Below are 26,067 nucleotides of genomic sequence, written 5' to 3'. Positions count from 1 at the left end.
CTATATAAAGCTCAGTAAACTGCAGAGACTTCGAGAGAGCTGGCAAATACCACACACACCTGATCCAACGCTCTGAAACTGGGTCCAGGACCTCTAGAGGAGGCCTCTCTGCCATGTGTCCACACAGGAAGGGGCCCGGAAAGGAGAGAGGGGGTGGGGAGACATGTGTGGAAGATGGAGACACAGGAGACTGGGGTGGAGGGGAGGGAAACGCCACCGAAGATTACCACAGCAGCTCCAAGATCAGGAAGCAATTACGGTCCTGAACGAGTGCAGAATCATCCTGACTTGCTGCTAAATGAGGGACGTTTTAGAAATTCTCAGCCCCCCCGCTGCCACGGTTCAAGGAAAGGAAGCTTCCGTGATGCAAACACTCAATTACCAAGAAGAAAACCCCACAGGTACAGAAAAGCGGCAATCAATCTCACCAACCTCCTTCTGTTTCTCCAACTTAAGTCAGCAATTCTGCCTCTGCCAGCCCAGCTGCGCTTTTAAACTCTTAAATTAAAAGCAAGAGGGGAAAAGGCTTCTCTTTCCTCCTGCTAAACTTACTTCCAGCAGTTTTATTCTAAGTAAAGAAACATGAATTATTTAAGGTTGTTGAGCCTTTCATAGGGTACCTGCACAGAAGATCTGGGTGTAGCAAGGTGTCTCCAAGCAGAGGGTAAACATCCTCGCTCATCAAATTCTTAGGGTGGCAGATTTTGGGGTTCAAGCCCCTAAACACACAAGAATTTTTTTTTAAATAAAGCTCTTTTCTTTCTATGCTTTAAAAACCAAACTGAAAGCTAGCACCTCTCTCCTCTCACACCCTTCACGATTTCTCCAGAAATTATCTTCGGCTGCTTAGCTCCCTGGCTCTGTCTTTCAACAGAAAAGCAAAGGTTTCATCCAAAATCATAAGCGCCTTTAACTCTCAATTCCCCAGGCCCATGGGGGGCATGCGGCAGCAGGGACCAGAACGATTCCCACTGAAAGATGGCGGAGGAGGCTTTCTGGGTTCACAAGTTCAGCCTCCCTGCAGTGATGCGCCAGGGCTTATTTCTACCTTTGTCATTCTCAGTTAGTTCATCAGCATATTGTGGTGATTCTGTCTTCCAAGTCTCCCTGCAGCCACCTTCCTGGCTCTGTGGCTGGGCTCTGCTGGTCCCTGCTGGGATGGACCCCCGAGGATCCCCCAGGGCAGGCTCCTCTGACAGGTCATGGACAGCAAGAGAATAAGCCCCAGGGAGCATGCCCATTGCCCTTGTTCCCATCCTGTTGGCTCTCATCCTATGGTTCAGAGCAAACCCAGAACCCAGCAGACAGGGCCATTTATTGTGGTCACTGCTGTATCAGACATAAGGCAGGAGGCGGAAGAAGAAGAATGCAATGAATGAGGGGGCGGAGATAATGCAGTCTACCACAGTTCCCGTATGTGGGGGGAGAGGTAGCTGTGAGCAACTCAAAACCCAACACAATGCTGTTGACTTGGAGCCAGCTGACTCATAGCTGACTGACCCTCCAGCAGATTTTCAGAGGCTGTACACTGCAGAAGAGGAGCCTGCCCATCTCATCTCCTGAGAAGCTGATGGTGGATTCAAACCACCTGCTTTGGGCTGGCAGCCCAACTCCTTACTCACTAGGCCACCAGAAGGGACAAGAAATCCCAAATGTCAACAGGTGGCAATGGACAACTTCCTTATCAGACCTCGTTACAGTGGGTGACGGCATGAAGCCACTGGATGAACAGTGGTGGCCTGACGTAGCTCCTCTGCCCAGCAGACTTCGGATCTTCTTCAGCTTTCTAAATGATTAGGTTTGACTTCAGGACTTGGAAAGGCAGGGCCACCTGTAATTCTTTGTGCCACTAGCTGTTGATCGAAGCACTATAAACCCAGGCTCCAGCTCTCTGGCAGTCAGTGCCGGCTAATTAGCTCAGCAGGGCACTGGACCAGAGTGTGAAAGACCTTGAGCGCAGCTCTCCTCATTGGACGATGGACAAGTTCATGGCTCTGAGGCTATGTGGAGGGTGTCTGGCTCCACTGACTGCAGTCCCACGGCTGCTGTCGAGGCAGTTAATAAGTCTTTTATTCTTTTTTAAAATTTTTTTTATATTGTTTTGCTTGAAGTTTGTATACTTTGTGTTCCATAATATCCTCCATTCACATTGTGTTTCATACCATTGTGTTTCATAGCAAGTACAGGAAACAAACATCAAAGCAAAGCCTGGGAACTAACGTGGCTCTCTCTGGTTGTGGCAACTCAGACTCCCTGTGTCTGTTATGGACACAGCAGGACAGTCCCAAGGGTTCCCAAGGCTGTGATCCTGATGGAAGTTGGGGGTCAGGTCTTGTCTCCAAGGGAGCTACTGGCTGAGTTCAAGTAATCAAGCTTTCAGAGAGTAGCAAGCGCTTACCCACTGTGTCACCAAGCACCTTAACATGGCTCTGCCAAGCCCAGACAGCACGCCCACAGAGGTAGCCTCAGCTTTCCTCCCTTCCCCGACTACACCAAATCCTTCTTTCCCATCTGCCTCACAGCCTCCGTTCACTTTGCTTTCTCATTCCGCCTGCTCTGTGGCAAGAGCTGCACCCTCTTCTTCAAATTTCTGCTGCTGAACTTGGCCTCCAGCTGGGCTGATATCTGTACCCTGCCTGAACACAACATCCTGGGGACAAAGATAACTTCTGTATCCCCTGTGGGCAGCACAAGATCTTGTGCTGGGAAGGTGCCATGTTAGTCACCCTCTGAAAGAAACGCCCAACACGAAGACACACCCACACAAACACAAACACACATACACAGTCACTGTAAGCATCTGGGAAAGTGCCAAACTTCATGGCAAGTTTTCCAAATTCTCCTCGAGTCTTATCACCAGGACACAGCAAGCAAGATAAAGAAGCTGCAACCCAATTGCCAAAATGCTCAATTAACTATGTTGGTATTGGTGGCTTCCACAGAAGAACTTCCCAGCATTCCTCAGGAGACAGGGAGTCCCTCTCTCTTTTTTACTTACTAAAACTTGAGCTCAAAGAGAGAAAACATGTCAGTATGTCAGTCTTTATACTCAACCATTCCTACAAGCTCTTAGTATTAAGGGTGGGACCAAACACTGGAGTTCCTGGTCCTAGCTTAGCTAGGATGGTAGTTTTTAAAAGGGTGGGATGGCCACTGGTTCATACTTCAGATAACCTGAGTTCCTGCCCCGACTCCATCACTAGCTGTGAGGTCTGGCCAAGGAGCGCCGTGTATTCCTCAGAGTCTTCATCTAGAAAAAGGAGGCATTTATCCACATGGGGATTTCATGAGGATTAAATAGGAAAATGGAAATAGAATGCATACAAGTGATGGCTGACATTGATGTAGCTGCTGCTGTTGTTGTTGACTGTCTTTGAGTCGAGCACAACGCATAGTGACCCTCTGAACAAAAGGTCTAAAGCCCCTCTACAACTATAAACAGTTATCGAAGTTCACAGAGTCTCCAGAGGCATGTTGTTTAGGACGTGGATGCCACTGATCCACATACTGAGACCCAAAGCAGCAAAGTTCTAGACATTGACTCCAGCAATGTGTACTGCCTTCCTCTCCTCACTCCCAAATCTCATTCCCATTGGCCCAGTTAATTGGCTGTCATGGATCTTTGCTTATAAATTGTCTGCTCTCTCCTCCCTTCCTTCATTCTTCCCTCTGTGGTGCAAATGGTTAATGCACTCAGCTGTTACCCAAAATGTTTGCATTCTCCTAGAGTCACCTCAGAAAAAAGCAGGACACTCTACTTCTGACCAATCAGCTGGAGAAACCCCTACAGATCACAGTTCTACTCTAACACACATGAGGTGGCCATGAGTTGGAATCAAACCCAGACAGAGTTCATTGTCATGATGTATTTATAGAAGATAGAGAAGTAAACATAATTGGTTTCATATCTCTAGAGAACCCGAAGATGGTGATACACTAGCCAGTAGACTATTTATGATCCATCACTCATTCATTTTAAAAAAGAAAATAAACACCACCCAAAAATAAAAGCTAACCCACCGATTGCAGGCAGTTGAGTCAATTCAGACTTGTAGCAATCCACCATCGGGATTCCAGCTCTATCTCCCTCCATAGGAGGAAACGCTGGAGTGGCTGGTGAACTCAAACTGCTGACCCTATCATTAGCAGCCTGATATGTTTTGCATTATGCTATGAGGACACCACTAAAATAAAAGCTTACTGTTGTTAGCAGGTGTCACTGAGTTGACCTTCAACACAGCCTTCAATATGGATTGCATCTCAGTGTCAACATAAGAAGGATTCTTACCACTGGACTGAAAGGCAGCATCACGATAGATGGAGAAAAGGTTGAAACTGTCAACAACTTCATCTTACTTGGGTCCACAATTAACACCCTTGGTACCAGCAGTGAGGAAATCACGAGACACATTATACTGGGGAAGTCTGCAGTTAGGGACCTCTCCAAATTATTGAGGAGTAATGATATCAGTTTGAGGACTAAGGTGCATCTGATTGAGGCCACGGTCTTTCTGATCACTTGCTATGCATATGAGAGCCGGACAGTGAATAAGAGTGACAAAAAAATAATTCACGCCTTTGCACTGTTGGTGTTGGAGAGGAGCACTGGCCATCCAATGCACAGCCAAGAGAACAAACAGATATGTCTTGGAGAAGGTGCGGCCAGAGAGATCTTTGGAGGCAAGAATAAGGAGATTTTGCTTTATATACTTAGGGCATGTTGCTAGGAGAGGCTATTCCTTGGATAAGGACATGGTGATCGAAAAGGCGAAGGGCTGGAGAAGGGGAAGAAGACCCTCAACCAGGTGGACTGACGTGGTGAGTACCACAATGGGCTCCAGTGTGTCAGGAAGTGTGAGGGTAGCACAGGATAGGACAGGGTTCACATATGTTGTTTACAGGGTCACTGTGAGTCCTACTTGACTCAACTGCACTTAACAACAACAGATCAAAATGTTGCCCTCTCCCACCTCACACTCTCTGGCACACTCAAGCCTACTGTTGCAGTCACTGCCCCCATCAATCTCACTGAGGGGCTTCTTCCTTGTCTTTGACTCTCCACCTTCCAACTTGAACCCCCTTCCAGGCACTGACCCATCCTCAGAACACACTCAGAGCACGGGAGACAAAGTCTCACCATTCTTGCTCTGAGGAGCATCTGGCTGCCCCTCTTTCAAAACAGACTGGTTCATTTGACAGGGTGTAATATATTTAATATACCTTGAAAATAACCAAATTTGACTATATGAAACTTATCCATCAACCTTCCTACATATGAGTTAACTAGTTAACCATCATTCTCTTTACTTTTCTTCTGATATTTTTTTGTAAATTTACAAACTGTGGTTCAGTCACATGATGCAATATTGAATGATAGTCAAAACAAAAGAAACAAAATACCATATCACATATAACCACCATATAGATTATACTCGTTTATAACAAATACATACTTTCTGGAATGCCATAAAATGGACAGGGAACTCTGGTAGCTTAGTGGTAAGGAGTTGCACTGCCAACCCAAAGGCAAGAGGTTTGAATCCACCGGGTCCTCTTGGGGAGAAAAACAGGCAAACTCCCTCCCTTTCTATGCAGTTCGTGACCCTTAAAAATCTCCTGAGGGTCAGCTATGAACTGGTTCTGACTCAGCACCAATGAGTCAAATATGCTGGAAAATGAACGTACACTTTAAAATCTTTGTGTTTTCCCCTCCTCACTGACGGAATGCATGATTTGAGTAAAGACACAGACCTGGTCAGTTTCCCAGGGCAAGATACCCCACATGCCCTCTCTCCTCAAGATCCCCCAGCAGAGCCCATTTTCCAGCCCGCAGCTGCGTCTTTCAGCTTGAATAAAACAGCACTGAAATCAAGGGCCCAAACACGAGCAGCAATTCACACGAGAGGAAACAATAGTAAACAGAGAGGGAAAATGCTCAACTTCCCTCCTAATCAGAGAAACACCGACGACAGCATTTGGGGAGCTATCAGTCTACAACTGCAAACGATGCCAAAACAAAACAAACGAGCATCCATGAATGCCGGTGATTGTACGGGAGACGAGCACGTGCAGAAAATGCCACAAGGCTGCAAAGTTAGAAAAGCAAACACTCAAAGAGACGCATGTGAGGTGTCACTGTGAACTCCACAGACACGCTCACTCTGTGGAGTTTATCCTACATTGTCCAGATGCCCCCGAAAATGCAATGATTTAAGGAACCACACAGGATAGCAACAGAACAGAATGTAATACAGCTGGAGCAACTTACAAGTTTGAAGGAAAATGTGTACGAGCTTCCCAAAGAGCCCACTGCAGGTGTAACCGAGTCCTACTTCTCAGAACAAAAAACAGAACAAAACCCAAAAAACAAAATAAACCCCTCAAATTCATTGCCATTGAGTTGGAACCAACTCAGAGCTGACCCTCCAGTTGGGTTTTCAGAGGCTGTGAATTGCTTGGGACGAGATTGCCCATTTTTCTCTCTCAGAGCAGCAGGTGGGTTTGAACTGGTGGCTTGTGGGTTGGCAGCACAACTCTTTTACTCACTTGGCCACTGAGCTCCTACCCACAGTGACCCTACAGGACGGTGAAGAGCTGCCCCATGGGTTACCAAAGCTGTGATTTTCATGGGCACAGACTGCCACATCTTTCTCCCACGATATGATACATCCTGCGTAGAAAACGCGGAGATCAAAATGGTAAATGTGTGATTGTTAAAACCATGTAAATATATGTGTGAAATGGGTCCAGCTGGCATACGGAGAGCTGGATCTGAGCGCTGTTTGCCTCCTGTCAAAGTTTCCGTCACCGTTACTGTCATGCTGGTCGCAGAGATTATTTAGGGCTCGAGTGGCTCCTACCTTGTGAACTTTCACAGCTCTCCTCGTCGCTGTTGTCTTGACAGTTGTTCTGCCCGTCGCAGATGAAGCTCTTGTCAATGCACAGGCCGTTCTTGCAGTGGAAGCGGGCAGTGGAGCAGAGCAGGGGGTTTGCTGCTGTGAAGGGAAAACAGAGCAGATCAGCAAGGGAGGCTCGTGAGTATCCCTGGGGACCCGGGAACCCTGCAAAGCCAGGGATGTGTCCTGACCAGGAGACCGTAATTTCATCTTCCAAGGCGGCATACTCAAGTTCAGTTTGGAGAAATTAGTCAGCTGATGACTGGGCCAGCCAACGTTTACTCCATTTTAAAGGTCTTTCTCGCCAGACACCATGCTGATGCCATGCGGCCACACCAGCAAGGTCCAAGGTCAATGCCTTACCCTAAGCAATCAACCCCTAGGCTAGCCAATAGCCTTGGAGAAGTCTGGAGCAAAAACTGAATTTCAAGAGCATCTCCTGCCCCTTGAAGAGACACAGACATGAATGACTGACAGCGTGAATGAAAGACACAGTGAGTAAAAGGAAATTCAGAAAGAGTAGTTATGTCGGGAAACCATGACCCTAGGTAGAGGGGTTTTTCCTCATCACAAAGGCAGTGATGACAGGATCTGGTCTGAAATGACAAAGAATTTCTCCAGTCCTTTAACTATTCGTCCGGCTCTTAATTCCTTCTATATGTCAGGGATCATGAAAGTTAGCTTCATGATCACAATGTCTTCTTCACAGTCAAAGGTGATCAGTAACCCCACTGTTCTGTGGCCACTGTTCAGAAGCTCCCTGTTTTAGAAACATTCTGAAATTTCTAGAGACAAAACCCCTATGGTCCTTTCCTTCAAGGACATGGGTGCTAAATGGTCAAGGTGAAGTCAACACAAAACTTCACCAACATATGCAAACCTTCACAGGAAAACTGTACAAGTGACCTGGCTTATGCATTCCCTGAAGCGTGCTGAGACTCAAACAAGGTTCCCTCCAGAGCTTTGATATCAATGCAATGAACTGGAGTGGAGAGACACTGATTCCAGCTCGTCATTCATTAGCTCTGTAATTCTGGGCAAATCCATTTGCCTCTCTGAACCTTGGTTTCTTTATGGGTGGACAGGACCAGCTTCATAGTTTGTAAGGTCCAGTGCAAACTGAAAAAATCAGGGGCCACTGTTCCAAACTATGTGGGAAAAAAATTCCAGATGGCACCAGCAGAGGATAAAACCAAGAGTGAGGTCCCTTTAACTAATCAGCGCGCTCTGGCTGGCTCCTCTGGTGCGAGAGCCAGGAGGTGAGCTCTGCTAATAGAGAATCAATCTGAGCATCATGTAAGAGGACAGGGGAGAAACTGCACACCACAGAATCTGACTTACAGAAACGTTAACACCCCCGCTTCTGTCAGCCTTTGGATGAAGGAGCGGCAATGGCTTTGGATGAAGAAGGCCCACCCACCTTGGATCTCAGGTGAGGAAGTGAGCCTCTACTTCAATACATTATAGGAAAAACAACAGACAAGGGCACCAGATATTGCACAGAAGATTACTAAAGGATCCAAGACAAGTCAGCTCAAGTAGCTCTTGGTTTCCTCAACCACAAGGTGGCAGCTGGACCATCCGTGCACCTTCACTGTGTCAATCCATCTCCTAAAGGGTCTTCTCTTTGGCAGCTTTCCACCTTCCCATGCATGACCCTGAAGGAGAGGGGCCGAGACAAGGACAGCAACAATGAGCTTCAACACAGCAGAGGCTGTGACGATGGCATAGGATGGGACCAGGTTTCAATCTGGTGACATAAGGTTGCTACGACTCGCTGGCACCTATTAACAACAAAAGCACCCTTCACCAAGTACTCTAAAGATATACAAAAACCTTGGCTGTTGAGCTCTGTAGACCAGGCAGGGGGTTATAAATCCAAAACATATCGGGGGTTCCATAACTGAAGTCTCACAATCCATGCAGGAGACCTGGGTTTGATTCCCAGTCAAGCCACGTCATCCGCAGTCAGTGCTCTATCTTATAATTACAATGCTAAACAGGTTTCAGCAGAGCTTTCGGGTTAGGAAAGACTGAAAGAAAGGCCTGGTGATCTACTTCCAAAATTCAGCCAATGGAAGCCAGTCTAACCACACCTACCCACGGAGACGGCACAGGACCAGGCAACGTTCATTCCATCCTACATGGGACTGGCATCAGGAGCCAACTGGACAGTAGTAAACAGTGACAGAATGCAAACACAAAGGACTGGCGTTTGCTTGTTTCCTTCAATTATTTGGTTCCGAACGTTTGATTTCAAGGGTCAGGAGAGGCAGAGGGATGGGAAAGCCAGCCATCTAGGTTTTGAGGATGATGGAGTAGCATGAAATCAAACAAAAGCAGTCTGGTCTGCAAATGGAAGTCTCAATTATTTAAATTGCTGTGGGCCAGAGAATGGCTCAAACCCGATCAATGTGAAACCACGCTTGACTTCAGCCAAAACCCAAAGGGTGAGACCCAAAACCACAAATCACGTTCGATTTCTGTCCAAGGCAGCCCTCCAAACCCTCTGTCCATCGTGCTCGCCACAACGGTCACCAACTTCCACAGGAACCCTTCTGGGTCACATCTACACAGCCATCACATCAGCAACAATCAGTCACTCGGCCTGGCAGGCCCAGGCAGGCACTCTGATTGCTCCAACATGGTAGTAGCTTCCTCTTGTGAACAAGGAGGGGGGTGCTGGGACTGCTGCCACGTGCTCGCTGACTCTTCAGCCTTGGCTGCTTTTAACTTGCCACAATGTTCTATGAAAAGAGTCATGAGTATGTAAATACATACACAGACATAACACACATACACACACACACACACACACACACACACACACACATACATACATACATACATGTATTCCACTGCCAGTGATTCAGTTCCAATTCATTGCACCTCTCTGTTGACTTTTCGAGACTATAAATCTCCACAAGATGCTTGTCCAGCCTTTTCCCAAGGGGCAGCTGTTAATTCAAATAGCCAACAGTTTGCTAACAGGCCAATACACCGTGCACTTGGCCACCAGGACTCCTGATACACACATATATGTATCCACGTATATTTTCAAGATTAATGAAGAAGAACTGAACCTTCAAACAACTCATCACTGACCCCCAACAGGTTCTCGGAAGCTGTCGCTTGTCCAGGAGGAAGCTGCCTGCCTTTCTCACCTGCAGCTGCTTCAAACCACCTGCCTTTACGTTACCAGTGAAATTCCCTACAGACCAGGACACCAGAGCTGGAGTTGTTGTTGTTAGGTGTCATCAAGTTGAGTATGATTCACAGAGCCCTGTGAACAACAGATCCGAACCCTGTCCCATCCTGTGCCATCCTCATCACCTCTGACACACTGCGGCAGTCACTGTCAACCCATCTCATTGAAGGTCGTCTCTTTTGTTGACCCCTTTCCAAGGAATAGTCCATCCTAGTAACATGCCTAAGTATGTGAGACAAAGCTGTGTCATCTTTGCCTCCAAGGAGCTGAAGTAGACTGGATTTATTCTCTCTTGTGTGTGTGTGTGTGTGTGTGTGTGTGTGACAGAGAGAGAGAGAGAGATTGATATACTCACAATGTCGTCTTACCACTTTCCCCCACTTCTTCTCTGTAGTTTTGATTTCCACTAATCCTTTCCACCTCTCTATGTCTCCTCTTTCTTCAGTGAGAGTATGCTACCCATCCCTTTACTGGATATTGTCTTTCCCGTTGCCTATGGAAGACTAGTTTTAGTGTGTGGAACCCACGGAAGCCCAGCAGCCAAAATACAGAAAGAGCTCTCACAAATCAAAAGGGAAAAAAAATACAAAAAACTTGGGCAAAGGACATGGTCACATAACCCACATAAGGAAGATGGCAAAAAATCTGTAAGTACTTGAAGAAACACAATTTAAATGTCACAGGTAATGAAGTATCACATTACCAGTGCAGGCTCACCAAACATAAAGTCTTAAAATAACAAGTTGTTGGCAAGGATGTAGAAATAGAGGAAGTATCATGGACTAGCAGTGGGCATGACAGTTGGTAAGTCTCACCCTGGATCTATTCAGTAATAGCTAATTGCAGCAGAAGGTCCCGTGTGATAGCAATCACTAAATGAAAGAGTGATTATATTGTTGGAATCCATGGGTGGTGGAAATGATTAAAACACATGGCTGCTAACTGAAGAGTTGGCTGTTTAGGTCTCTTCAGAAACTCTTAGAAGCCTGGTTATCTACTTCTCAAAAAACAGCCGCTGACAACTCCCCGGACCACGGTTCTCTGACACACATGGGGTGGGGAGGTGGGGGGGGCATGAGACAGCAACACCATGATACTCAAGAGCAATAGGGCTGTTTTTAATAAGGAGATTCTCTATTATTGAAACCCACTGCTATTGATTGATTGCAGTTCAGGGTGGCCCTTTATTGGGTTTCTAATGCTGTAAATCTTTATGGAAGTCAGCTGTCTATCTTTCTATCTCCCCTGGAGCAACTGGTGAACTCGAACAGCTGACCTCACAGTTAACAGTCCAACATGTCATGCACTACATTACAAAGTCTCCTTGAGACATTCTAACAACAGGGGGAAATGTTCAGTAGACAGCCAGATAGAAACGATGTCAGGCTTCCTTAGCCACCCCACCTGTGTTCTGTTTCACCTACTCAACTCTGCTCTGGCTCCGCAGAGGAGCCACAAGTAAACAAGAGATAGGTATATGCCAATAAAACTTTATTTATATGAACAAAAGGTGGACCAAATTGGGCCTGTGGGTGGAAGTCTGCCAATCTCTACAGCAGTGAAAAATAAAAGAACTAGTCAAGATAGATAAATCTCACAAATAAAATTTAGGGTGAGAAAAGCAAATTAAAGATAAATGTGTATAGTGCTATATCATGTATACGAAGTTTAAACGCATGCAAATGAATGATACATATTTGGAATTCTTCCTCCTCCCCTTTTTTTTTAAACAGGAAAAGTGAAGATTGCCCATCCTTCTCCCATGGAGCAGCTGGTGGATTTGAACCACTGCCTCTGGGATTGCTGCACAGCTTCTTGCCACTAGGCCACAGACAATTTGAAATTCTAACTAAACTTACTAACACTATTATTCTTAAAATTTCTAGCTTAATTTAGCAACCTTGCAACATTTGTTAAAATAAAGTGTTAGGAACATAAATATTACTTTCATTATGCTTGAATAACTTTGTGAAAAAAATTTTAAGAATCTATGGTTGTGTGATGTTCTTGATATCCTCCCAAAGCTCATAGGGTCTTCACGCATTAGTGCTCAAGCAGCCAGGAAATACTTGCATTGAGGAAAGTCCGCTGTCAGAGACCTCTCCAAAGTACTGAAGAGCATCAGTGTCAGTCTGGAGAGGAAGGTGCACCAGATCCACGTCTTTGCAATTACTTGCTCTGCATAAGAAAGCTGGACAATGACTAGGGATGACAGAAGCCTTTGAGATGTGGTGCTCAAAGAAGAGTATTGAATATACCATGGACTACTAGAAGAATAAACAGGTTTGTCCTAGAGAGGGTGAGACCAGGCTATTCCTTGGAGGCAAGGATTCTGTAGCTCTGTCTGACATACTCTGAACATGTTGCAGGAGGGACCAGTCCTTGGAGAGGGACGTCATACTTGGGAGGGTGGAGGGACAGTGCAAGAGAGGAAGGCCCTCAATGAGATGGATTGATTCAGTGACTTGGGCAATGGAGGCAGGTGTGTCAGAGACAATAAGATCGGTGTAGGACAGAGCAGGGTTTAGGGCTATTGTACATAGGGTCGCTATGAGTAGCGGGTGACTCAAAGGCAACAAAAGCAACATAACTGTGTGCTGTCAAGCCAAATGCAATTTTTTGTAACCCAAGATGACAGAGGAGAACTGTTTTATAGAGTTTCCTAATTTTTTAAGTTTTAATTGTAGTGTGAGTGAATGTTTGCAGTAGATTGACTGGTTTTGCATTCAAAAATTCATACATATTTTAGGCTGTAATCTTTACAGAAGCAGACTGCCACATCTTTTTACATGAAGCCACTAATGGGTTCAAACTGCCAATCTTCAGATTAGCAGGTGAGAGCTTAACCACTGCACCTACCAGATCTTTTTACATCGCTTCTGGCAGAAATTTTTACATGATGACTCACTTTGTTTTCTCTGAACTCTCCCACCACATAATTCTATTTTTCACTCCAAGTGCACAGTTGCTCACAGGATGCACAAACTTTAAGTCTTCAATTGTTCGATTCCTCCTTGTCAATCTCCTGTCATAAAAGTTTATCCGTGTTGTTGCGGAGTCTTCCTCAAATCCTGATACCACATTCTTCATCAGAGTCCAGCTTCTTGAATGATTGACTCAGCCAGCATACAAATTAAGAATACAACCATGACACACTTCCTTCTTAACTTTAAACCATGTAATGTTCCTCTGCTCTGTTTGCACAACAGCCTCTTGCTCTAGGTACAGGTTTCGCATAAGCACAGTAAGTGCTCTGGGATTCTCATTCTTCACAATGTCTGACATAACTTCTTATGATCCACACAGTCTAATGCCTTGGCATAGTTAATAAAGCACAAATCGATATTTTAGATATTCTTCTGGTATTCTGTCTTTCAACCAGGATCCACCTGACATCAGCTATGATATCCCTGGTGCCACGGCCTCTTTTAAATCCTGCTTGAACCTCTGGTACTGTTCCAGCTGGTTTTGAACGTTCTTCTTGAACCTCTGGTACTGTTCCAGCTGGTTCTGAACGTTCTTCAGCAGTATTTTGCTTGCATGTGATATAAATGATATTGTTCGATAGTTTCCACATTCTATTGGATCACCTTTCTTGGGAATGGGAATGCCTGTCCATGGGAACTTCTTTACAACATTCTCTGCTTTCAGTCAAGATCCACCTAACATCAGCAATGATATTCTTTGTACCATGGCCTCTTCTGACTCCAACCTAAATTTCTGGCAGTTCTCTCTCAGTGTACTAGGTCAGCATTTTTTTAAAAAATCATTTTCAATAAGATTTTACTTGCAGGTGATAGTAATTTTATTGTTTGATATTTTTCCCCATTCTGTTAAGATAATACGTTAACAAGTCATTTGGCCAGGTAACCGTCTTCCAGATTTGCTGGCAGAGACTGGTGAGCATGTTTAAGGTTGCATCTGTTTCCTGAAACAACTCAATTAGTTGGCATCCCATCAGTTCCTGAGTCTTGTTTTTTTGCTAAGGCCTTCAGTGTAGCTTGGACTTCTTCCTTCAATATTACTGGCTCTTGATCATATGCTACTTCCTAAAGTGGTTCACTGTTGATCAATTCTTGGTACACTGACTCTATGTATTCCTTCCATACTCTTTCGATATTCTCTGTGTCATTAAATATTTCATCTATTTTCATTTTCATCTATTGCAACTCAAGGTTGAATTTGTTCTTCAGGGCCTTCAGCTTGAGAAATACTGAGTGTGTTATTCTTTTTTTGGTTTTCTAACTCCAGGTATTTATTTGTACCTTTTGTTACAATACTTTGCTTTTCTTCTCAAGTTGCGCTTTGAAATCTTCCGTCAGCTCACTTATTTCATCATTTCTGCCTTTTCTCCCCTTATTGCAGAGAGAAAGAGGCAGAGGATGTTAGAGTAACACATCCTACCATGCCCATCCCCTTAATCCAGCAGCAAGCCAGGAAAAAGGCCTCTGAACTATCAAAACATATGTCACCACGCTCACCCTGGGAACGCCAGGCACCTTCTCAAGCATCCACTGCCCTCAGGCTCCGATGATTCTCACTTAAGCAAATCTCAGGAAGCTTTGTATTCAGTTTCCAAGGACACAGCAAATGGAAAGGAAGAGGGCACACTGCTGCCACCCTGCTAAGAAGCTGGCAGCCAGAAATGAAAGCTGAGGGCTGTGCATGGAAAGAGAAAGGCAATTAAAAAAAAAAGTAAAACAAAAAGCACTACTTTAAAACTCCCATCCATAGCACAGCGATCTGGGGTAGTTTAAAAACAGACGAGGAAGTTGCAAAACAGACACAAAAGCAGTTCCATATTACCCAGTCAAAAAATGGGAGTTCTAAACAATGACCCTAAGCTGTCATCAAAAAAGTTAATGCTGATTAAGACAAGACGTAATACAGCGCTGAGAAGGTGTTGGCAAGAAGGGTTCTCAAAGGCCTCACTTCTCAGTTTGTCAGGTGGGCTGAGTCAACCAGAATGACTTAACCTCCCCAAAGACCCGAAACAGAGAAGCTGGACTACCATGCATTTCTTCCCGGACTGCTGCCAGATCTTTATCGGCACTGCCAGATTTGAAATCAAGTGAATGCAGGGCCTTGCTGTTGTTATTCGGTTCCCTGACGTCCACTCTGACCCACACAAATCCTACGTATAATCCTGTGCCATCCTTACAATCTCTGCTGTGTTTAAGACCACCGTAATAGTCACCATCCAGTCTATTCTGTGTGTTTTCCAACCTGGGGACCTTATGTTCTAAAAGTGTGTCAGATAATGTTCCATTCCTATTCACGGTGGTTTTGAGGACCCATTGCTTCAGAAATGGATGGCCGGGCCAGCTTCTTAGTCTGAAAGCTCTGCTGAAAGCTGTCCATCATAGACGACCCTGCTGGTATTTGAAAGAGCAGTCCAGTATGATAACAAAATGCAAGTCATCACAGTACAGCAAACTGAACATGATGGACCAGAATGCAGACGAGGGAGGTCAGAGGCCAACCAAGTCTTAAGGTTTAAAACAGCATGGTACTGTTACAACGACAGGCACATAGACCAATGGAACAAAATTGAGAACCCATACATTAACCCTTCTATCTATGGTCAACTGATATTTGACAAGAAAACAAAATCTATCAAATGGGGAAATAAAAACCTCTTGAACAAACGGTGCTGGGAAAAACGGGACTGCTATCTGCAGAAAGCTGAAACAGGATTCACACCTCTCACAACATATGAAAATCAACTCAAGAAGGGATCAGAGACCTAGGCGAAAAGCCCAAAACCAGAAACATCATAAGAGACAAACAGAAGGTCTCATCTACGGTATAAAGAGGCTGTCAACTACATCTAGAAATACACAACCAGGAGAGGATAAAATTAATGAGTTGGTCCTTCTAAAGCTAAAATCCCTGTGCACCTCAAAAATTGTTTCCAATAGAGTGAAAAGACAGTCTACTGACTGGGAAAAAGTATTTGGCAATACTATCTAAGGAAAGAGTCTCATCACAAAAGCTTACAAAATCCTACAGGGCCGCCACAAGAATAAGACTGATAACCCACCTACAGAATAGGTAGGAGACACGGCAAGACTTTTCAAGAGGAAGATATTCAGATGGCTACAGACACATGAAGAAATGCTCAAAATCATTGGTAATAAGAGAGATACAAATGAAAAACAAAATGAGATACCATCTCACCCCAGTAGTAGTGACAATGTTTAACAGGACAGCAAGCATTAAGTGTTGGAAAGGATGTGGAGAGACAGGAACTCTTATATACTGTTGGTGGGATTATAAAATAGTACAGCCACTCTAGAAGGCAGTTTGGCATTTCCTCAAAAAAGCTAAACATATGATCCAGCTATTCCACTACTAGGAATATACCCCAAGGATATTAGAAGTGAGACACGAACAGAGATTTGTACACCAATGTTCACAGCAGTGTTATTTACAATCACAAAAACACAAAAAACAACCCAAATGTCCAAACAATTGTGGTACATTTACACAATGGAATACTACACAGCACTCAAGAAAAATTATTTCGAAAATTACTACATAACTTGGGAGAGAATGGAGAGCATAATGCTGAGTGCATGGTACCATTATTTTAAAAATGGAAGGATAACTAGTAAAACGTTTGTGGGGATCCAAAGAGAGAAGTGGGAACAAAGGGGTGAGGGTGGGCGACAGGGAAATCATAGGGTTGCACAATTTGGTGGGTGGAGGCAGGGGTGGGTGTAGGAAATGGGAAAGAGGATCTTGAAAGACAGGGTAATGATGGGCATGGTTCAGTGTAGATTGATTTTCTAAAACACAATGAATGACAATGACTATATGAAACACAATGTGAATGAAAAAGAAAGTGAAACACAATGTATACAAACTTTGGATAAAAACCACTGTGAAAAAAAAGTCTTAATGTTTATGTCAACCTCTCAGGATTTGGCCCAAGGTCTGGCAAACTTGTCATGATGTTTTCTCTAAGTATCTTTCAGCAGTATTTGTTGGGTTTTGCTGTTAGGTGCTGTCCAATAGACTACAACTCATAGTAACACTATGAACAACTGATCTGAACTTTGCCCCTCCTGCACCAATGTCACAATCTCCATCTTCTTCAAGCCCCTGTGACAGTCATTATGTCAGTCCATCTCACTGAGGGTCTTCCTCTCTTTCTCTGACCCTCTCTCTACCTTTCTCAACCTGATGTCCTTTTCTAAACTCTGGCCCCTCCTGACAACATGCCCAAAGTATATGTGACAAGTTTCATCACTGTTGCCTATAAGGAACATCTTACTTACACTTTAACAAGGTCCTTAACAGTATATTTTCTCAATAGACTTCTCCCTTTTGATTTCTTGACTGCTGCCTTGGAGAGGGGAGAGTCAGAGTGCTCTTTGGAGGCAAGAATGATGAGGCCTCATTTCACACACATTGGGCATGTTGCTTAGAGGGGCTATTCCTTAGAGGATGGGATGCTGGGGAAAGTGGCTGGTCAGCAAAGGAGGGGAAGGTCCTCCACTAGGTGGACTGACACAGTGGCTGCTGCAAAGGGCTCATGTGTGTCAGGAAGTGTGAGGATGGCGCATGCTAGAACAGGGTTCAGATCTTTTGTGCTAGGGTTGCTATGAGCCCTACTTGACTTGACAGCACCTAACAACAATAATAACAGGTGTCACTGGTGCTGACTGTTAGTTGGGCTCAAGTGCGTCAGCTCTTGGTAACCCTAAGTACAACATCATGAAAACAAATGACGTCCAATTCCATGGCATCTTCATGGCTACTGGCACATTTGGACTCCCTGCTTCAGGCACTGGGTGTTCTGAGGACCTCCCCACCTACTGGGTTCCTCTTTCAGCACCACACAGGGCGATAGTCTGCTATGATCTGGAGAGTTTTCACTGACTAATTTTGAGAAGTGGATCACCAGGCTTTTATTCCTAGTCTCTGCTGCTGTGGAAATGTTGAAACCAGTCCACCATGGGTGAGTCTGCCAGTATCTGAACGACTGGGGCTTAGCTTCCAGCATAGATGCTGTAGTCTGTAGGGCACTGTGCATCTAACCCAAACACTGCATCTCACTGATGTTTCGAATCCACCAGCAGTGCTTTGGGAAAAATATGGGCAATCTCCTCATACACAATTTACAGCCTCAGAAACACAATGGAGAGTTAGCTGTGTTGGTTGTAGGTGCTTCTGAGTAAAGTACGACTCACAGCAACCCTATGAACAACTGATCTGAACTTAAACTTGTCATGTGCCAACCTCACAATCTCCCACACATTCAAGCCTATTGCTGCAGTCACTGTGTCAATCCACCCAGTTGAGGGTCTTCCTCTTCTCTGCCATCTCGCACCTACCCAAGCATGACGTCCTTCTGAGGAATAATGTCTCCTAGCAACACGCCAACATACGCCAGACGGAGCTTCGCCATCCTTGCCTCCACAATGTTATCTCTTTGTTCGTTTGGCATCGACAGGATCTTCAGTATTGTTCTTCAACACCGCAGGTCAAAGGCATCCATTTCTTCTGTCATGCTTATTCAATGTCAGTTAGTTATAAATCTGTTCCGTTTGACCGCAGTGAGTGAGTGAGTAGCTGGTAGTATCATTACAACACAGTTAGCGGTTTGGCAATATTTAATGTGCCCCAGATAAATGCTTACTTAATCCTTTTTCAAGTTTATTAGTCCTAGAATTTATTTTTATTTCTTTATTTTACTATTTAACTAGGGAAAGAAACATAGTTTACAAGACTTACTTCTACAGGGATGGATAAAACTGTCCTCAGAGTTAATGTCAAAAACTCAACTGTAAGCTCAAAAGCTCCTTCGTTACAATTACCACAAAAACAAGGTTTGAACAACCTGTTTTCCAGCCCACAAGAGTCAGGAAAGAGAACTTGCCTCTCCCTGCCAGGGTCACCTAGGGTGATCGCTTACAGCTTGATTATGCTGGCAGGGTTATTTCAACCACATCTAAAGGAGAGGATCATGGGACCATTGTGGTCATCGAGCAGCAACCGTCCAGGTTCAAGACAGGGAATGAAGCGATGCGTTTGCTTTAATTCATTCAAAGCCTGTGGCACTGGCTTGATCCCACCTTTTACCCTAAGGAAATGCAGATGAGAATCCCCCATTCTTCAGTGCTCACAGCTCCTGCCTGCTCCTTCATACCACAATGCTTACCACTGGTTTCCCCACTGCCCAGCATTCTAACCTCATCCTTCCTGGATGCCAGAGAAGCAGGGACAATGAAGCTGCACCAAGACTGCTCTGTACCAGGAGGAAGGACGCCAGAGACACGAAACATGCTCTCCTGCAGAGAATCCCTCCTTTGTGGCTAGAAAAATGCTCACAGCTCTGACCCTGACAGAGAGAAAAGGTGGTTTGTGTGGGATCAGCTGCAAGTCTTGTCTGTCTTCCTTTAAGAGTTCACTTAAGCAATGCAATGGAGGCCTGGCTTCCGCCTTCATCAATCCTCAGCTCACTGAGAGAAGAATATGGTTGAGCATGCATATATGTGGTGCTGCAAAAAGTTAGCAAAACAAAGCCTATCAAATGGGGAAATGACAACCTCTTCAACAAAGAGTGCTGCCAGAAATGGATTGCTAAGTGCAGAAAGCTGAACCCATATCCACATCTCACACCATACACAGAAATCAACTCAAGGTGGATGAGAGACCTAGGAGTAAAGCCCAATCCCATAGCATTCATAAGAGATAATCTGGAATCAAGCTTAGAAGGCCTAGTCTATGGTATAAAGACTGACAAATATAGCCAGACGTGCACAGCCTGATAGAGGGTAAAACTGATGAATGGGACCTTCTAAAGATTAAATCTCTGTGCTCATGAAAGACTTTTATCAACAGGGTAAAAAGAAAACCTGCTGACAGGGAACAAAGATTTGGCTCATTTCGTCTCAGACAAGAGTCTCCTAATAAAAGTTTACAGAATACTCCTGGGCCTCCAGAAAAAAAAAAGACTGGTAATTGAATTACAAAATGGGCAAGAGACATGGAAAGACTTTTCACAGAGGAAGATATTAGATGGCCAACAGACACATGAAGAAATGCTCAAAATCACTGGCAATTAAGAGAGATGCAAATCAAAACCACAATCAGATCCCATCTCACCCCAATAGTATTAGCAAAGTTTTACAGGACAGCAAGTAATAAATGTTGGAGAGGATGTGGAGAGGTAGGAACTCTCATACACCATTGGTGGGATTGTAAAATCATATACAATGACTCTGGAAGGCTGTGTGGCATTTCCTCAAAAAGTTCAACATAGAAACTCCAGAGCACCCAGCTATTCCTCTACTAGAAATATACCCCAAGGAAATTAGAACGAGATACAAACAGAGATCTGTACACTAATGTTCATAGCAGCGTTATTCACAATCACAAGAACATGAAAACAGCCAAAATGTCAAAGTACAACTGAAAGGACAGAAAATTCACACAATGGAAACTATGCAGCACTCAGGAGCAATGATTTTAAAAAACACTACGTAACTCGGGAGGGACTAGAGAACATTATGCTGAGTGAACTTATTCAGTCTCGTAAGGACAAATACTCCATAAGAACATTATTGTAAAAATAGAAGCATAACTAGTAAAACATGGTATGGGGATCCAAGAGGGGACAGGGTGGCAGCAGAGGAGTGAGGCTGGCTACGGGCAAAACCACAGGGCTGCACAGTGGCGGGTGAAGGGAGGGGCTGAAAGAATGGGATGGTCCAGCAGGGATCTGAAAACATTGGGTAATGAAGGGCAAGGTCCAGTGGTGCTTGATTTTATAAAACATAGTGCATGAGAATGATTGTATTAAACAAAATATGAATGAAGAACAGTGTGAAATACAACATATATGAACTTTGTGAGCAAACCAATATAAAATAAAATTTTTTAAAACTGAAAAAAATTACCATAGCATAATACCTATTGTGAACAAGGAGTGACGTTGATATCTCAACTTTGCCACTTAGTGATCTGGCCACACTACATGTCTCTATGTCTCCATTTTTTGTAAATCTATAAACCAAAAACCACCACTGAGTGCATTCTGACTCACGGCAACCCTACGTATTAGAAGAAAACAGCCTCCCAGGGGAGTTCTGATGGCCTAGTCCATAGGTGGTTGTGCTGAAAACCCAAAGGCAGTGCTTCTCTGTCGGTTCGAAGCCACCAGCACCTCTGCAGAAGAAAGACGGGCAAGCTCCTCTGGTGTGACTTACATACAGCCTTGGAAATCCAAGGGAAGACAGGCTATGAGCCAGTTTCAACTCCACGGCAGTGAAAGGTGTAAGGCTGTAACTTGTTACAGAAGCAGACTGTTCCGACTTTCTCCCAAGAAGCAGCTGGTGCATTCAAACCACCAAACTTTAAGTTAACTGCTCAGGACTTTACCCACTGCGCCAACAAGGTTCCTTCCCTTACCTATAAAAAGAGTATACTACTGCTTATGGATTAAAGTTCAATGTTAAGAAAACAAAATTTCTCACCATGGGGCCAATTGGCAGCATCATGATATGTGGTGAAGAGATTGAGATTGTTAACAGTATCAGTTTGCTTGGCTCCCCAGTCAACACTCTTGGTACCAACAGCCAGTAAATTAAAAGACAAGTTGTGTTGGGAAAGTTTGCTGTTAGAGACCTCTCCAAGATACTGAAGAGCAACAATGTCAGTCTGGAGACTAAGGTGCACCTGATACAGGCCATGGTCTTTGCAATTTCTTGCTATGCATCAGAGAGCTGGACAATGACTAGGGACAACAGAAGGAGAATTGATGCCTTTAAGCTGTGGTGTTGGAGAAGAGTGTTGAATATACCATGGACTGCAAGTTCGTCCTGGAGAGGGTGAAGCCAGGCTGCTCCTTGGAGGCAAGGATTCTGAAGCTTCATCTGACACACTTTGGACATGTTGCAAGGAGGGAGCAGTCCTTGGAGAAGGACGTCATGCTTGGGAGGGTGGAGGGATAGCACAGGAGAGGAAGACCCTCGATGAGATGGATCGATTCAGTCATTAGGGAAATGGGGGTAGGTGTGTTGGAGACATTAAGATTGGCACAGGATAAAGCAGGGTTTCGGGCTGTACATAGGGTTGCTGTGAGTCACAGAGGACTAGATGGCCCATAACAACAACAACAACTGCTTACCTACAATGACATCATATAGAGAAGCTCTCCATCCACACAGGAAGTGCTCAGGAAGTTATGAGCCAAGTGGTCTCTTACGCCTTGAACACTTCACTCCCCACCCAGCCTCTCTTGGACCCTTGGTCTGAAATAGCAACTTGGCCTGTATTATTCTTTTTGAATTATACTCCCTCCCCAACCCTCTGGTCCTTTCCACCTCCTCCAACATCCCCTATTGATGAGCCTAGAGGGAAAGAATCTCTCTCATCAATGATTCCCACAGTGTGGCCACAGTAGACCCCGTATTATAATTATCCAGCTTGGCCACTGTGGGCCTCATATTATAATTATCTACCCAAATGCATATTTTTTCTTTCTTGGTTGAGCTGAATCGCAGAGCCAGAGGCTGCGTTCTGTGCCTAACCCATCTTCTCCCCACCCACTGCAGCGTCTCACGCTCTAGCTTCCAGGCACTGAGATTAGAGAGAGAGGATGAGAATTGGAAGGCAGACAGAGGCTAGAGTTAATGCAATCAACAGAAGGCCCAAATACACCTTCCTGGTAGACAGCTCACAGAGGATGGGGCTTCCACACGTTACGAATGCATCCTGACAGCCCCTGGCTGGCTGCCTATCTTCCTCATTTAACCTTTTGTTTGACTACCGACTTGATTCATTCATTCAATCTTTTATGGGCTATTGCCTTTGAATAAATCGCGCTATGAGGCACTGGAGATTAAAGAAAACTCCATCTCTGCTCTACAAGATCATCTGCGCTACTGGAAGAGAAAGACAAGTCAATATGCAATTATGACACCATGTGATAGTGTTATCCGATTAAGATGTAGTCATTACATGTCAATTCTAGGCCAAACAGTATTACTCGGCACTGGAAATACAGCTGTGAGGTACACTACAATGCCACCTCCTGACCATCACATTGTCTCAGGGAAGGGACAAACAAGCAAGTGAAAAATGGTGCTAGGCATTGAGGCGGAGAAAAAGAAGGCAGCGGTAGGAGACTATGAGAGGGAAAAAGGGAGAAGAATTGTTGTTTGTATGTGCCATCGAGTCACCTGTGACTCACAGTGACCCCATACACAATAGCTCTGAACCCTGCACTATCCTGAGCCAGTTGCATTAACTCTAACACACCCAACTCCATTCCCCCACTTACCATGTCAATCCACCACATCCATGGTCTTCTTTTATGTTGTCCCTCCACCCTTCTAAGCATGATGTCTTTGTCCAAGGACTGGCCCCTCCTGGCCACGTGCCAAAGTACGTAAAACAGAGCTTCAAAATCCTTGCCTCCAACAAACCAAGGAGAAATTTGCTTTCACCGACTCCAAGACAGACCTCTTTGTTCTCCTGGCAGTCTACTGTATGTTCAACACTCTTTTCCAGCACCACAACTCAAAGGTATCAATCCTTCTTCTGTCATCTTTAGTCACTGTCCAGCTCTCTGATATACAGAAAGTAATTGCAAAGGCCATGGCCTCAATCAGGTACACCTTAGTCTCTAGACTGACACCGTTGCTCTTCAGCACTTTGGAAAGGACCTTTCCAATGCAATATGTCTTTTGACTTCCTGACTGCTGGTACCAAGAGAGTTGATTATGGAGCTGAGCAAGCTTTTTTTTTACAATTTTTATAAAGGGTCGCCCTCCCCCATTTATATACTTGTACTTCACACACTCCTTCATTCACATTATGTTTCATACTATCATTGATGGACATTATAAAATTAATCACCATTGATCTATATCCACTATTACCCCATCTTTACAGATCTCCACTGGATCTTTCCTAATTTCTCACCCCTTTCCCACCCCGGGTGGCTAGGGTGTGCCCCTCTTGTTGTTAGGTATCATTTAGTGAGCTCTGACTTACAGGGGCTTTTGTACAACAGAACAAAACCCCGTCCAGCCCTGCACCATCTTTCCTAGAATCTCTGTCGTGCTTGGGTCCCCTGTTGTTGTCAATTATGTCAAGCCATCTCATCGAAGGGCTTCCTCTTTTCCAAGGATTCTCCACTTTACCAAGCATGCTGTCTCTCTCCAGGCACTGGCAACCGCTGATAACATGCCCAAAGTAGATGGGATTACGTCTCACCGTCCTCGTGTCGAAGGAGCATGCTGGCTGCACTTTGTCCAAGACAGATGTGTCTGTTCTTTGGCAGTGCACGGTATATTCACCAACACCACAATTCAAAGGCATCAGTGCTTCCTTGGCCTTGCTTATTCACTGTCCAACTTCCACAGGAATATGGGACAACTGAAAATACTACAACTTGGGTCAGGCACACCTTAGTCCTCAAAGATATCCTTGCTCATTAGCATTAAAGACGTCCTGTGATGCTTATCTTAGAAGATGGTTGATGTTTGCAGAAGGCCTAGGATGGCGTGGGAACCACAAGGGAATGGCCCAGCTTGGTCATGACATGTTAGGGTAGAAGCAGGTCAGCCAATAAGACCTTCAGGAAAGAGGTGGGAGAAGTTCTCCCCTGTGTTCAATTGCCCTAGTCCACAAGATACAAGACACAGCTCTTATGGCTACAAATTACAAATCGGATGAAGACTGAAGAATCAAAGCAGGATGGTCATGAACAGAGTTACAGAAATATCCCAGCACAGAGCATCTGGGAAGGATGAACACTGATACACTGGCTATGCAGTTCAGTCGTGCCTGGGCCAACAAGCACGAACTGGCCATCAGTGGAAGAGACAGTCGAAGACAGAGTGGTTTCTCTGGACACAACTACAAGGGTTACAGAAAGCAGCAGCAAGAAGCTAACTCGACTTGAATCAACTTTCAATTACAGTTGCCTAGACCACTCTGCCATCTCAATTGCTCACTCAGTCAGGAATGATGGGCAGGAGCCGTAAGCCCCTTCGGAGCACAAAGGAATGAACACAAGTGAAAAGGAAGAGGCTCAAACACAGCTGAAAGGAGAAATGGAAACGGTGCAAGCTAAGTCTGTCAGGATTTTAAAAAGACAGAGTGGTTCTCGTTTATCCTTAATCCTAAGCACAAGGTGCGTGCAGCTAAGCGGCTGGGGAGTCGTACTTCTGCAGACTGAAGTCTCAAGTCAAGTCTTGCAGTCATCTGTTACAGTCACAAAGCCATCCACCAGAATCGCAACTTTATTTTTCAGTCGTTTCTCTTCACTTTCTTACTGTTTCATACACAGAGGCTGGGACCTGACTTTAATAATTATCAACTCTCTCAACAATTTCATTGCAGCCACCTGTTCTAAATGGTTTGGCCTGGAGCACATGACAGATGACAGGAAACCTCATCTCTATATATTTCAGTACAAAAGGAGCCCTGGTGGCGCCGTGGTGGAGCGCTTGACTCCTAACCAAACGGTCCACAAGAGAAAAGATCAGGAGATCTGCGCCCACAAACCCAGCTGTTGTTGGGCAGCATGTTGTTGTTGTTGTTGTTGTTGTTGTTGTTGTCAGGTACGGATGAGTCAACTATAACTCACAGCAACCTCATGAACAATAGATCTGAACTCTGCCCCGGCCCGCATCATCCTCGCTGTTGCCGCCATGCGTCAATCCAAGTCGTTGAATTTCACCCTCGCCTTCGCTGGCCTTCCCCAGCATGATGTCTTTTCCAAAGCAAAGTCTGTGAGAGGAAGAGCCACCATCCTTGCCCCCAGGGATACCTTGGTTGCACCACTATTGTAGAATGAGGCTGACACTGGGGTGGGGGTAAGACTGAGAAAAACTGGATAAATTATGTTTACTGCATTGAAGCCGATGAGGGAGAGAACAGTTTAAAATTAATATATTTTAGGGCATTATGATTATCATAAGAGTCCAAAATGAGGGTTGC

General features: G+C 44.8%; 1 protein-coding gene across 1 annotated transcript in view; it reads right to left on the bottom strand.

Moving 5' to 3' along the window:
• Positions 1 to 26,067, bottom strand: part of LDLRAD3 (low density lipoprotein receptor class A domain containing 3) — a 240,456-nt gene that overhangs the window by 148,440 nt on the left and 65,949 nt on the right. Inside the window, exon 3 of the mRNA XM_006883760.1 lies at positions 6,861 to 6,995. Within this exon, the coding sequence (XP_006883822.1) occupies positions 6,861 to 6,995 (135 nt within the window). The remainder of the gene's footprint in view (positions 1 to 6,860; positions 6,996 to 26,067) is intronic.

Source organism: Elephantulus edwardii, unplaced genomic scaffold, assembly GCF_000299155.1.
Source record: "Elephantulus edwardii isolate Elephantulus edwardi_28Jun2011 unplaced genomic scaffold, EleEdw1.0 scaffold00029, whole genome shotgun sequence".
Classification (NCBI taxonomy): Eukaryota; Metazoa; Chordata; class Mammalia; order Macroscelidea; family Macroscelididae; genus Elephantulus; species Elephantulus edwardii.
Note: the sequence above shows the minus strand (reverse complement) of the source record. Positions and strands in the feature narration are given on the sequence as shown.